This window comes from Bactrocera tryoni, chromosome 3 (assembly GCF_016617805.1).
Source record: "Bactrocera tryoni isolate S06 chromosome 3, CSIRO_BtryS06_freeze2, whole genome shotgun sequence".
Taxonomy (NCBI): Eukaryota; Metazoa; Arthropoda; class Insecta; order Diptera; family Tephritidae; genus Bactrocera; species Bactrocera tryoni.
Genome location: NC_052501.1, coordinates 39863358 through 39878118, shown reverse-complemented (window position 1 = coordinate 39878118; position 14761 = coordinate 39863358). Strand labels below are relative to the sequence as shown.

General features: G+C 36.7%; 1 protein-coding gene across 1 annotated transcript; it reads left to right on the top strand.

Moving 5' to 3' along the window:
- Nucleotides 1–569: 569 nt before the first annotated feature.
- Nucleotides 570–14226, top strand: LOC120771867 (neuropeptide-like protein 32). Its single transcript, XM_040100116.1, has 2 exons — nt 570–902; nt 13136–14226. The coding sequence occupies exons 1-2, from the start codon at nt 774–776 to the stop codon at nt 13499–13501; spliced, it is 495 nt and encodes a 164-aa protein (XP_039956050.1). The 5' UTR covers nt 570–773; the 3' UTR covers nt 13502–14226.
- Nucleotides 14227–14761: the final 535 nt, after the last annotated feature.

Genomic DNA, 14761 nt, shown 5'->3' with positions numbered 1-14761 from the left:
CAGTGCATACATATTTTTAGAAGACCAAAGATATCATTTCAGAAAATTTAAACTTTTAATACAGAAACTCTGAAACTGGTAGTATGTGCTGAGTTATGTTTTTGGAGAAAACGTCTATTATTTTGGGATGATATTAATTGGTTAAAAAAAGACCCAAAAGTGGGAAGCCAAACAATTTAAAGCGAGAAGCTAAAATACTCTTTACACATAGTGTAAAAAAAGTTTCTTATAAGAACGTGATTTGCATCGTTCAGTTTATATACATATACTTAATGCTATAGTGACTCGAACTAAAACATTTCTTCGAAGATTGAACCGTTACCTGAACAATAATCAAAATTTCAAGAAAATTTCAAATTAAAAAGTTTTCTTTACAAACACTCGATTCCGACGGTTCTTTTGATTTAACAGATATCTGCTGTAGTGATCCGATCTGAACCATTTCTTCATTCTGTTTAAAAGTAAAAAAAATAAATTTCGCGAAAATATCTTGTCAGTTAAAAAAATTACCATACAAAAATTTACAGACAGACAGGCAATGCAAAAATTTACATATGTAAACAATTTCACAACCTACTTACCGTTAATGAAAAATAGCGTAAATGTTCCAAAAATCGCTGGTATTTTTATATCGAATTTATTTAGATGAGTGAAGCCACGCTTACTATTAGGTGTATTTCTTATTAGTTAAACGAAAATGAGCTATCCTCCGCTAGTTTCACTGGCAGAGTCTTAAATCATAATGTTGTATACAGAAAATTAAATTTGGGACAATGTCGGTGGCCATGCCAGTTATGACACTTTATATGTTTTCGCTTAACGGCACTTGGTGGAAGTGGCGGTGGTTCGATTACGCCGATTTGCAATACTGCCAAGAAACGCGTTTACAAAGCTTTGTTAATGTAAGTTGGATACACACGTGTTAAAAAAAGGTCAAGGACCCTCCATTCGTTGGTATTCCCAAAATGTATTACTTATTAATGATTACATTGTTTACTAGGTGGCCCCGCAGGCGTTGTCCTCCGTGAAATTATGTGTTTTGAAATGAAAAGAAAGTTGAATTTATATTGTGTTAGAAATTATTTACTTGCGATTTTTCTACATTTCTTTCAATGTACAGAGAAGATGGTTTTCCAAGTCGTGAACACGCCACGTACACCCGGCCGTGTGAAAAACCAAGCCATTTCCAGATTTATGCAACACACTTCTAGCGACTATCCTTGTGACTTGTTGATTGTCATCGCAAGTGCAATTGTCCCTGGAAACTGAATTCGTTTGAACTGAAATGGCAAATCGTTGGAACTCAAAGGAATTCGTAGAATCAAGCCCCTTATATTCGATAGCTGGGTCACAGTCAGTCGGGTTCCATTACATAGTTTCGGCGCCTGAAGATTGTAAAACATAATCACGACAAATCCAACTAAGACGCAAATGATGCTGCGGTATACCAAAGCTCTCCGAAAAATTTAGAAATTTCACACGATCGAAATTTGCCCATTTCCAATTCTTGGCGAATACGATGTAAAATGTTTTCGGCAATGTCATTTTTGTTCGTATCCCATAATTGACGCGGATTTGAAGGTGAAATGTCGAAATGATCTTCGCGAAAAGTGTGCGAACTTCAGTGGCATGCGAAGCAGCTATCACATCATCCATCGTTTGATTCCAATGAATATCATGTTCCAGCAATTGTAATTGCTGGCATGCTTCTCAAAAAGTTGCACCCACCGTACCTCGGAGAACGTTTACGAATTGCAAAAGTAGATATCCTACAAAGTGCTTCATTACAGTTCACTTATCGACCAATTTGATATTTGCTGATCTCATCTCGTTCAAGGCCAATAACCGCCATGTTGCTTTCTTTGATGACGTACTTGTAAACGTATTTGATCGATTTCACCAAACTGCAATACTGATATGAGTTTTGAATTCAACAGTGGCAAATATGGTACGATCCGTGTGTTGTCGACTTCGATATTCACTTCTCTAAATTGAATGCTGAATGTTCTGCCATTGTCGTTTGAGCGACGCCGATACAGTGGATACTCTTCATTTCCAGTTTGCGTTTCCGAAAGAAAAGCACGTGAATAGTGTTTCGTGCATTTATTGTCAGACATACAATCAATAAAAAATTGTTTTATTCAAAATAGTCTCCTTCTGCTTCAATACAGCTTTTTGCACGGTCCAAAAGCATGTCGAACGAGTGTTTTAGCTCGTTGGCCAGTATGCCGGTGCAAGCCTTTTGAATGGCCTCTACGTCTGTATAACGCTTTCCTTTCTTGGGGAAATGTATTTTACCAAAAAGAAAGAAGTCACACGGTGCCATATCAGGTAAATTCTGGGAGTGGTTAATGGTTAAAATGTGATTTTTGGTCAAATAATCGTCCTTTGAATGTTGGATTCTGAGCAACCTTTGATAGTTAGTCAATTTGTGAGGAATAAACCGTGCACACACCTTTCGTAAGCCCAAATGTTCGGTCATAATGCGATAAATCGATGTTTTGGAGCTGCTCAATTCCATTTCCATGAATTTCAATACTGATTTCGGATAATTTTTGATGAATTCACGCACAGTTTCGATGTAATTTCCGGTGATCACGGTTTTTGATTGGCCCACTTGTTGATCGTCATTTGTGTCCTCACGACCACTTTGAAAACGTTGAAACCACTCGTGCACTCTGTTACGGGATAGCCAATCATCGCCATAAACTTGTTTCATCAATTGAAACGTTTCGGTAAAAGTTTTACTTACCAATTTTAAATCAAAATTTTATTTTGGTGCAATAACTTCACTTCCCATCAATGAAAAGTCATGAAATTCAAACTGGATATTTCATAGGGATTGCAGATTCTAAAGCACCAGTCGCCACCAGAGGGCGCTAAATTCAAAAAGTCCTATTTACATTGGAACACACCATGTATTATAGAATTACTCAGTATAGATAGATCTTTATTTTTTATTTTATTATGGACTTTTATGAACAGTAGATCATCCACGTAAAAACGATCTGTGTCTAATTACGATCCTATAATTATTTGTTGGTTTTGCTCTGCTTGGTTCAATTAGAATATCTATGCTTTTGAGCAGCTCAAAATTAATCGTTAATATGGTCAGCATATGAAAAGTATTTAAGTACTTAATTGCGTAACAGAAATCTGTCAATCGTTCAATTCGCTGAATTTTTTAATTAGATTTCATTAGTTACCAAACATGCCATATTGCTATCTACTTGTAACGAGAATAAAATTTTTAAAATTGAAACCAATTTTTTTACTCAGACTTTATGAAGTTATTGAAAAATGTACGTTGTATTTTATGAAAACAACAACAAAAGCAAACTGGTCTAATCTTTGTTCTTAAAAAATCTTCAAAAAGTAGTCAGGAGTAGCCAAATCTGAAGATCTTTTTGGACAATCAATGTCATTTCTTTGTGGTATCAGAGACCAATGGCACATTCCGTCACACCGAGAGATTTTTCAATCAAAATTATACTGACATACAAATAAAAAAGTATAATATAGTAGCCTCTAATCATACTAATAACAGAACACATGGTAATAAGATCGTGTATAAGAAATAACGCCTTTGAACCATTCCAAACGTCATCAATACAAACTGCCGAAATAAAAATCAAAACGAGCAATAATGATTTACACTAATACCCTGTATTAATCAGATTCTTTACCTCTCTCGGTACAAAGACTTTTGTTCAACGTTAAGCTCCACTGGTGGAGCCCAAGTACTACAAGCCCAACTGGTGAAAGGTTTTACAATTTAAAACTCTGTCAAACAGTGAGCCAACATACGGGCCGAGTCCAAACAACTAAGCTCTGATCCCTCACCAATTATAATCAGTAACAACTACGGATACAACACATTATTTAATTTTAAGCATCGAAAATATTCTGCTTTAAACAACACAAGTGACATTGGAACGAGCGGCTGGTCAGTTGTCTCCGAGCACCTGGAGAATCACGACAAACACTTTGCAAGCCGAAAATGCAGCGTTCGTTAGAGCAGAGGTACGCGTTTAAATTCTGTGTAAAGTCGGTAAATCTGCCGGGGAAAGCCGGGAAGAGGCAGCTAATGAAGACCGTGCTGGGAGACCTGCGACTTCGAAAAACACCGACAATGTGACTTGTGTTCGCAAAGTTTTGAACTTAGACCGTCGACCAAGTATTCGTTTAATTGCCCAGATGTTCAATTTGTCAAAATCTGTGGTTCATGACATTGTGACGGAGCACTTGAACATGCGCAAGGTGTGCGCGAAGATTGTCCTAAAAGTGCTCACTGACGACCAGAAATTGCGGCGAGTGGAAATGTGCCAAGAAAATTACTACCTAACCAAGGCCGTCATCCCAACGCTTTCGCAGCCGCCCTTCAGCCCAGATGTGGCACCCCCACGGACTTTTTTTGTTTCCTTGCCTGAAAAGGCTAATGGAAGGCAAGTATTTTGAGACGAAAGGAGGGATCCAAGCAGCATGCACCGCGGCTCTCAAGGCTATTCCGGAGAATGCCTTCCGTGACCCCTTCAATGCTTGGAATTCGCGCTGCATCGACGCAGAAGGAGCCTGTTTTGAAAGTTTTTAAAGATTTGTAATGATTGATTCAATACATTTTTTTAAATCGACTCAGTCCTATTACTTTTCGGACAAACCCTGTGGTTAGTTAATTCAGTACAAGAAGGATTGAAAAACATGCAACCTTGGCTAGATTGCTGGAAAAGGAAAGTAAACGTGTATAATAGCCCTGACAGACGACACCACACATTTGCATTAGCGGGCTTAATTTGCATTCACTAGCGCAAGTTGATACATGTTAATGCACAAAAATTTCGTGCATATAGCTGAATTTACCAAATTTGAGTAGGCAACACTGCCCAGAAAATGGCCAAATTTTGCTATTGTTTGACAGATTTCGCTTTAACGTAGATAATAATAAAATTTAATAATAATCGATTTTTTTCGTTAAATTTATATTGGTTTTCCAAAACTACCAAAATTGCCATTCATTATTTGTTCTTATCGGTTCTTGTTTCACTTTTTTTTAATACATAAACAAATTTCACAATCAACTGTTGTAATGCACAATTAGAACTTTTTAATGCTTGAATGCTTTTGCTCGTCTGTCAGGGCTGTAAATCTATACATATTTCATTTAGATCGGAAGGGGTATTCTGGTCTAGAAATTTAAAAAAATCGATTTTTTTTTTTTTTCAAAGTTTAACTATGCAAGAATACGTGTACAAGAGGATTTTTCACAGTTCAAATTATTTTCGGGGATATATAGGCATTTTTCTGACCCGGCATCCAAACTGGTTCGGCCGGAACTAATCGAACAAAAGACTTTACGCGAAACTATAAACGCGTTTTTCTCAAAACTGACTTTTTCGGAAAGATACACGAGTTCTCAGGTTCTACTGGAGCGACTTACTTGAAATTTTAGAGAGTCTTCTTTATAGGCTTGTCTATGGTTGAAACTAGCCCCATTCCCAAATTTTTGCTTTTATTATTTTTAAACAATTCCAAATAGTCAGAAACAGTGATCCAAAAAAACTTTTTCGTTTCAGGCAGTCGCCATTTTGTGAAAAAATTCTTTTCCCACTTTTCCGTAGTTCCGCCCATTGCGACATTATTCTAGATTAATAATCTTTTTTTTTTTTGGTTTCATATAACTAGGAGGGTTGAAATCATGGGTATGGTCACGTGGAAATTTCGTCAGCTCATAATTTTTGAAATTTTTTACTTTTTGTAGTTTTTAATTTTTTTTGTACTCTTCTAAAATTAACAAATAACTAATAAAAAAAATGGATAGTAAAAATTACCTGAAATTCATGCTTCTAGACCAGAATACCCCTTTAAGGCGATGCGACATCACTCCTTTGGTTTTAAATGGCAATGCTATATGCTATGCTAAAAGTGATAGCATTAAATATCTTGGGATGCACTTGGACAAAACGAACAATTAAAAACAAAACTAAAGACCACTTGGACATAATTCGCCGTTTCATCTTGAAAAAAATATATTCCAATAATACAAATGTTGAAATTTTGCAAATATATCAAAAAGATTAATTACAATCGTCCCTTGGTTCATTAGAAATAAGGTCATCCATTTAATACTGAGATGAAATTTAGAAATTTAGAAATTTACTTTCCATGATTTTTTTTTTTATTTTTTAGATAATTTAGAAATATGCTAACCTATATTTTTAGTTGGAACACAGTGTGCCAAATTTTTTTAAAATCTGTTTGGCGGTGTAAGAGCTTACGCCGGACAAAACGCGACACGTAATCCTTATATACATATGTGGATAGATAGTATATAGAGGGTATTCGAATGAATTGTCTGTCTCAAATATGCCCTTTTGCTTATTAACAGCCACAGATCGTATAAAATGGGCCTCGTCATCAACAATTAAAACTCAATTGTTAATGAAAAGCGTTCCGATTTTGGATATTTTTTCATGTGATCCATGATTAGTACTCAGTTGAGATTTTTAAAATATTTACAATCAACTCATAATGAGTCAATATTCAAATAGTGATAAAAAAGTTGTTGAAAAGTTGTCATTTGGATTCCATTGAGCATCATTAAATTTTAACTGATCGGTTTCATTCATTAATAGACGTCACTTCAATGCAATGCAGAAAATGCATCTCTTTTCTATCTATTTTTGTAAACATTTGACGACATTAATGTTCGCCGTTAGAAGTAAGCTTAAAAACTTGGTATAACACCTTGGTTCATCACCTTGGGGAGTCTCCGAATTGAAATAATAGAGCACTAAATTGAAAAATAAGGTAAACGTGAAATAAGCATAACCAAAAGTTTAAAAGTTTAAAATTAATATGTATTTTAAGTATATGAGGAAAACATCAACCAGGGTATCTAAAACCACGAAATTAGCTAGGCGATATAATTTTTAAGAAAACTTGCCGGTTTAATTTTAATAAACACACACATTGACTAACGTAAACGGATTAAAATCTGGTGAAAAGTCAGGAATCAATATATGTATAAGGTATATTGTGACTAAGAGAATAGCTGCACTGATTCCATTCATTGTACTCATTATTCAAATATACTAGAATAATTTAGTACCGTGCAATTGTATGATTATGACGCACATACTGATGGACAATTTAGCATAAAGTCTGCTAAAATAACAAAAATAATTATATTTGGTGTATAGGAGTTGGAGAAATTCCTGAACCGAGATCACACATTTTCGGCATTAAATTATAGCATATTTATTATAACAGCATAAGTTTGAAGTCCTTTTCAATATTAACAGTACTCTCTGCGATTCAATATTAGGCCTTACATATTGAGCGATGTTTTCGTTAAAAGTCAGCCATAGGGACACTGGGAAATCATGGTCCCATTTCGGCATTTTAGAGGTGATATGGAATACACTATTTGTGAAAAGTTTTATTTAAACAACGTTATTCTTCTTCTTCTTTACTGGCGTAGAAACCGCTTACGCGATTGTAGCCGAGTTAAAAACAGCGCGCCAATCGTTTCTTCCTTTCGCTACGTGGCGCCAATTCTCCACTTGGTCCTTCCAACGGAGTGGAGGTCTTCCTCTCCTCTGCTTCCCCCGGCGGGTACTGCGTCGAATACTTTCAGAGCTGGAGTGTTTTCGTCCACTCGGACAACGTGACCTAGCCAGCGTAGCCGTTGTCTTTTAATTCGCTGAACTATGTCAATGTCGTCATATATCTCATACAGCTCATCTTTCCATCGAATGCGATATTCGCCGTGGCCAACGCGCAAAGGACCATAAATCTTTCGCAGAACTTTTCTCTCGAAAACTCGCAACGTCGATTCATCAGTTGTTGTCATCGTCCAGACCTCTGCACCATATAGCAGGTCAAGAATTATGAGTGATTTATAGAGTTTGGCTTTTGTTCGTCGAGAGAGGACTGTGCTTCTCAATTGCCTACTCAGTCCGAAGAAGCACCTGTTGGCAAGAGTTATCCTGCGTTGGATTTCCAGGCTGACATTGTTTGTGATGTTTACGCTGGTTCCAAAATTATCTACGACTTCAAAGTTATGACGTGGGAGCGAAGTTGCAAATGCGATTACTGTTTGTTTGATGATAGAAGATATTTCGTCTTGCCCTCGTTCACTGCCAGACCCATTTTCTTTCCTTCCTTATCCAGTCTGGAGAAAGCAGAACTAACGGCGCGGGTGTTGAGGCCGATGATATCAATATCATCGGCATACGCCTGCAGCTGTACACTCTTAGTACAGTTTTTTCGTATTAGTTTTGCGGGGATACCAAATTCAGACATCGCGGCATAAAGGCAGCTCCTTTTCGTGCTGTCGAAAGCAGCTTTGAAATCGACGAAGAGGTGGTGTGTGTCGATTCTCTTATTCACGGATCTTTTCCAAGATTTGGCACATGGTGAATATCTGGTCGGTTTTTAATTTGCCTGGTCTAAAGCCACACTGATAAGGTCCAATCAGTTTGTTGACGGTGAGCTTTAATCTTTCACACAATACGCTCGATAGAACCTTATATGCGATGTTGAGGAGGCTAATCCCACGGTAGTTGGCGCAGATTGTGGGGTCTCCTTTTTTATGGATTGGGCATAGCACACTTAAATTCCAACCGTTGGGCATGCTTTCGTCCGACCATATTTTACAAAGAAGCTGATGCATGCACCTTATCAGTTCTTCGCCGCCGTGTTTGAATAGCTCGGCCGGCAATCCGTCGGCCCCTGACGCTTTGTTGTTCTTCAGGCGGGCAATTGCTATTCGAACTTCTTCATGGTCGGGTAATGGTGCGTCTGCTCCATCGTCATCGATTGGGGAACCGGGTTCTCCTTCTCCTGGTGTTGTGCGTTCACTGCCATTCAGCAGGCTGGAGAAGTGTTCCCTCCATAATTTAAGTGTGATCTGGGCATCAGTGACTAGATCACCTTTGGGGGTTCTACAAGAGTATGCTCCGGTCTTGAAACCTTCTGTAAGCCGCCGCATTTTTTCGTAGAATTTTCTAGGATTACCCCTGTCGGCCAGCTTATCAAGCTCTTCGTACTCACGCATTTCGGCCTCTTTCTTTTTCTGTCTGCAGATGCGTCTCGCTTCCTTCTTCAATTCTCGGTATCTATCCCATCCCGCACGTGTTGTGGTCGATCGTAACGTTGCGAGGTAGGCAGCCTGTTTTCTCTCCGCTGCGGCGCGGCACTCCTCGTCGTACCAGTTGTTCTTTTGCACTTTCCGAAAACCAAGGGTTTCAGATGCAGCTGTACGTAAGGAGTTTGAAATGCCGTCCCACAGTTCCCTTATACCGAGTTGTTGATGAGTGCTCTCAGAGAGCAGGAGTGCAAGCCGAGTAGAAAATCGTTCGACTGTCTGTTGTGATTGCAGCTTCTCGACGTCGAACATTCCTTGTGTTTGTTGGCGAGCGTTTTTTGCTGCACAGAGGTTGGTGCGTATCTTGGCTGCAACAAGGTGGTGGTCCTAGTCGATGTTAGGACCTCGGAGCGTACGCATGTCTAGAACACTGGAGACGTGTCTTGCGTCTATCACAACATGATCGATCTGGTTGGTGGCTTTTCGATCCGGAGACAGTCAGGTTGCTTGATATATTTTCTTGTGCTGGAATCTAGTACTACAGATAACAATATTTCGGGCCTCGGCGAAGTCGATCAGCCTCAACCCATTTGGGGATGTTTCATCGTGGAAGCTGCATTTACCGACCCTAGTGCCAAAGATACCTTCTTTGCCCACCTTGGCGTTAAAGTGTCGGGAGCAGCTCTCATAAGTGCGCTCCAAGCGCTCATAGAAGGCATCTTTGGTCACATCGTCTCAGATAGTACTCGGCGACGGAGTTTCTTTCCCACCACAAATCCAACACCAAACTTGCGCTCCTTTATATGGCCCCTGTAGTCAATGCCACAAGGACCTACTCGACTCTCTCCTTGTCCCGTCCATCGCATTTCTTGGACGGCGGTGATGTCAGCCTTTATTTTCACGAGGACATCAACCAGCTATGAAACGTTATTCACTCTCAATAAATCTCTCAAGAAACTCTCTGTTAACTGAAATATTTCGATTTAATTTCAAATTATATTATATTAGAATATCGTGATTTTGCTTATTTTCACAGAATAAGATGAAAATGTTTGAATAATATAACACGTCAAATTTGGTGGAAAATGTGCATTAGTTCCTATAGAGCCCTTCTGTTCTATACGGGATGTGAAATGTAACGCCTTTGAGTTATTATTGACTTATCGTTTTTCTATTAGTCTTCAGCACATCCGTTATTAGTGGAATGTGCTTATTTATACGAAGGGATTTGTCCCGAGTTAGAAGTTTGTGTTCTCATTCTACTGGGAGTCGGTGTCCTCGATTACAATTTTCTTATCTTAATTAAGTGCTTAGTTATGTAGGCGTGGCAATTATCCGAAATTCAACTCCTCTTGTTATTCTGATTATTTATATACGCATAATCCTGTATCTATCTTGATTAGTTTGAGGTGAAATGGAAGTGTTAAAGTTTTAACAGCCATCAAACAGCCAGATTTATGAAAGCGGTCAAGGACCCTACAGTCGTTGGTATTCCCAAAATGTATAAGTTATTAATGATTATATTGCTCATTACTCATTATAGATAGATCTTTATATTTTATTTTATTACATACTTTAATGAACAGTAAGTCATCCAAGTAATAAGTTGAAATATAACAATATGTGTTCAGTTGTTATCCTATAATTGTTAATTGGTTTTTCCTCTGCTTGATTTAATTTCATTTCTATGCTTTTAAGCACCTCGAAATTAATTGTTTATCCGGTCGGCATATGAAAGCGTCTAAGCATTTAATTGCGAAGCAGAAATCTGCTAATCGTTTAAATCACTGAATATTTAATTAGATTTCATTAGTTACTAAACATGCTACATTGCCATATGGATATACTTGTAAGAAGAATTACATTGTAAACAATTGTTTTGCTCAGACTTTAATTGTAAAAAAAAATATTTTTAGACTGAAGAATAAAATTGAAATAAATCAGAGATAACCTTTTATGTGCGAGGCGTTCGTACTCTGAGTTTACACGACTTTTCACATTGCACGTTACTGGGTGCGCCATTTATTACGTTGGTATAAAATTATTGAAAAATTTATGTTATATTTGAGATATCTTTATTGTATTAAAACAAAATCTAAGATGTCGCCGCTTTAATTAATAATAGCAAAATTGGCTAGTAATAGTATATACATATATAGTATAATACATATTGTCTATAACATTCGATCTCTTGAATGATGTTCGGTTGATCTCCAGTGACATCAATAATAATATGCAACACTTAGAACATATGTTGTTTAGTTCGTGTTAATATTTGATTTATTAGAAACTAGAGGACCCGTCCACGCTTCACTGTGGCTGATGCATAGATAATACTACTACTACCATCTATATGATTTCTATTAGTTGGATTATAACAATTAGTTAATGAGATATAGCATTCTTGTGAAGCAACTTATGTTAGTTTACAAATAAATGGATCATAAAGCATTTCGAGTGTTAATAAAGCACTGCTTTTTGGGGAAAATACTGTTGAATTTGGGCTCTCACCAGGAAAATCAACCGTTGAAAAGTTATTGCTAAGCTCCATCATTTCTCACTGGAGTCCAATCGATAGTCATTCTAGTGGACTGCACATGATTACTGAGCCAGTTATAGTCTATTTCACTGCGTATTTGGTTGCAGTTCTTTGTACTATTCCAAATACTTAGCAATTGTATTAATTTTGAGTAAGAATCTGGCTGAAATTGTACGCATATATTCAAAAGATTCCTACAAACAGGAATTTTGAACAAATGCATATGACTTGAAATATAATTTTTGTATCTATGAGTTGTATTAAATTTTGAGATAAAGAGATAAAAGGTATCCTATATCTTTACCCTGGTTCGAAGCTACCACCCCACCAATTTTCAGCCAAATCCGTTCAGCCGTTCTTGAGTTATAAATGGTGTAACTAACACGACTTTCTTTAGAAAAAAACAAAATTATTTCAGTAATGAGTGAAGCCTTCTTTGTTAGTAATAATTTCATATATCCGATTCTTCACAGTTCTATGTTTCTTAATCTTCGTGTTGCTTTCCTCCTTTGTACAACTTTTGACTTAATTATAGCTCATCTTTCTACAAATCGCGATAATAGTATAGAAAGCCATCTCAATTAAAACGTTTTTCTTCAGTAAAGACAACTGAACTCCAATCATTAAGTCGAGTGTCAGCATAAGTATACTTTTCCACGTTCCAGTAAACTCAGATTAGTGGCCTTTCCCATTTTTACTTTAAATGTAACAGCAAAACAATTAATTTGTAAATTTTTTTGTTTTCAGCTAAGAAATTTTTCGAACAAAATTCGAACTTTTCCAGTTATCATTTTACGAACTATTAACAATTACTACTAAAACTAGTAATAGTACAACAACAAGTGACTGAGTTAATACCTTATAATTTGTCACCCTGAGCGTAGATTAAAGAAAACCCCACAAATATGTTGTCGTGCTCGCATTGACCAATTCTCAGAAATTACTGAGGCGTTCAAGTAATATGCTTGCATCACACATTGCACAGAGCATCGTTATGTTACAACTGGTGAATTTCATTCATTAACAGATGTCACTTCAATGCGATGCACGAGTTGTGTTGTTGCCTGGTCAGGTGCTAGCGTTGATACATTACTAAATGAGAGAGCGAAAATCCAAATCGCCACAAATGAGAAGATCACACCGCTCAGCTGGGGTGTTGGTAGTAAACAACAGCCGCCCCAAATCAAGTAGTTGTTTTCGTCGTTTGAGTTGTTTTTGTTGCTATTACATGACAGTCTGTAAATTACTAGGCGCATCTGATTACTTTTACTTGTTCAATTTCAATTTATATACTTGTACATTTTCTCTATTTTTACAATAAGCACGTTCGAGACTTCATTTCAAGTAATGTACATTTCGCCCATTATTTTTATCATTTAGTTTATTAAGTCGTTTTGTAATCGTATATGCAAAGCTATTTTACGAAGTGTTGACAAAAATTAATTGCAATTTTTGCATATAAATGCAAAGTTCTATTCCGAGTATAATCAAAACGTTTTCGACTCTTCCAGGGAAGCTTTCCTAGCAAATACTCAGAGCCGTTCTTAACACAAAATAATTCAGTGAAAATGCGTGCTTTCGTCGTTTGCTTAGTGCTGGTTCTGTTAGTGGCGATGCTGGTCGGCACCAGTGGTAATCCCGTCGGCGATAATACTGTGCTCACTTTAGAGACAGCCGAACAACCGTTAACTTTGTTTGATGCCGACGCGCAGCAAGGACATGATAACGAAGGCGATCGCTTGGCACGGGGCTACGGTGGCTACCGTGGTGGTTATGGTGGTTATGGTGGCGGTTATGGTGGATATCGTGGCGGATATGGTGGATACCGCGGTGGATTTGGTGGATATGGCGGTCGTCGTGGTGGTTATTATGGTTAAATAACGAAAAATGTATAAAAAAAATATATGTCTTTGATTTGCACTGTGAAATTAAAATTGTGATTTACCGTACTACAAAAATAAAATTAATAAAATGTTGCCAACACAACAAATCATGTTTTCTGTTAAAAGCGCGCGATATTGTGTGAAATAATTTTTATTCCACGTCAAAATCAGCTTATCCAATACTAAATTAGCGTTTCAGTGTATATATATTTTAGAAGACCAAAGATGGCATTTAAGAAAATTTAAAATTTTAGTACAGAAACTCCGTAATGTGCTCAGTTATGTATCTTAGAGAAAACTTCAATAATTTGAAATAAGATTAATTGATTAGAATAAAGCAAAAAGTGGAAAGCCAAACAATTTAAGATTAGAAACTAAATACCTTTCACATGGACAAATAATTTCATATAAGAACTGAGTTCGTTTTGTATGGCAAATATATAGTATTAGAATATAATATAGTATATAGAAAAATTTTTTTATCCTGTATATATATGTGAAAGTTTTGTAAATGTAAAAAATGTTGATAAAAAAGCGAGATTTTGATTGTTTGGTTTGTATTTCAGCTACTCGCATATATTACAGTATATCGGCGGTCCCGCAAAGTGAGAAGCTTCTTGGTTAGAAGAGGTTTTGTGCAAATTTTTCTACTTAATATGTTATTCAAGAATTCTGGCTCATCCACCGAAATTTGTCGATAATAAATACACTTTTATAGAAAATCACAAAACTTTATCAAGCAAATTCTTTTAAATTTAAATGTCTTAATTTTAAGCTAAAAATATCAGCAACGAAATAGATTTTAATGGGGCTATCAATATTGACGGCAATAATCACTCATCAATCATGTTTATAAAGGCTTTCTTGGATAGTTGGCTTCGACTTCTCGCGACTGCACAACTTAATCTCTAATTAAGAATGGTTAACACGACCACAACACAATTTTTTGAGCTTAGGTTAGCTGTGTATTTCCACACTAAAGAGATAGACATTCACCGACACACGGTAAACCTCCTTATGTTGAGAACAGTTTGTAAATGTATGAGTTTCAAGCGTGTATGATACTTTAAATTAATTTGTTGACAAGGTCATAGTCGGATTCCGTTCATTTGTATAAAGAACAGAAAATATGAATTTAGTATTATTTTCATTTTAACGCTTTTTTGCACTGCCTAAAAGTATGCAGTTAAAACCGAAATAGCGCGTATATTTTAGTTCCGCTCAGAATCTTCGCATGCGCTGTTTGCAAATATT

Coding starts and splice junctions, on each gene's coding strand:
- LOC120771867 (XM_040100116.1), top strand. CDS start 774: ATGTCGGTGGCCATGCCAGTTATGACACTTTATATGTTTTCGCTTAAC. Junction 903..13,135: donor GTTTACAAAGCTTTGTTAAT/GTAAGTTGGATA, acceptor CGACTCTTCCAG/GGAAGCTTTCCTAGCAAATA.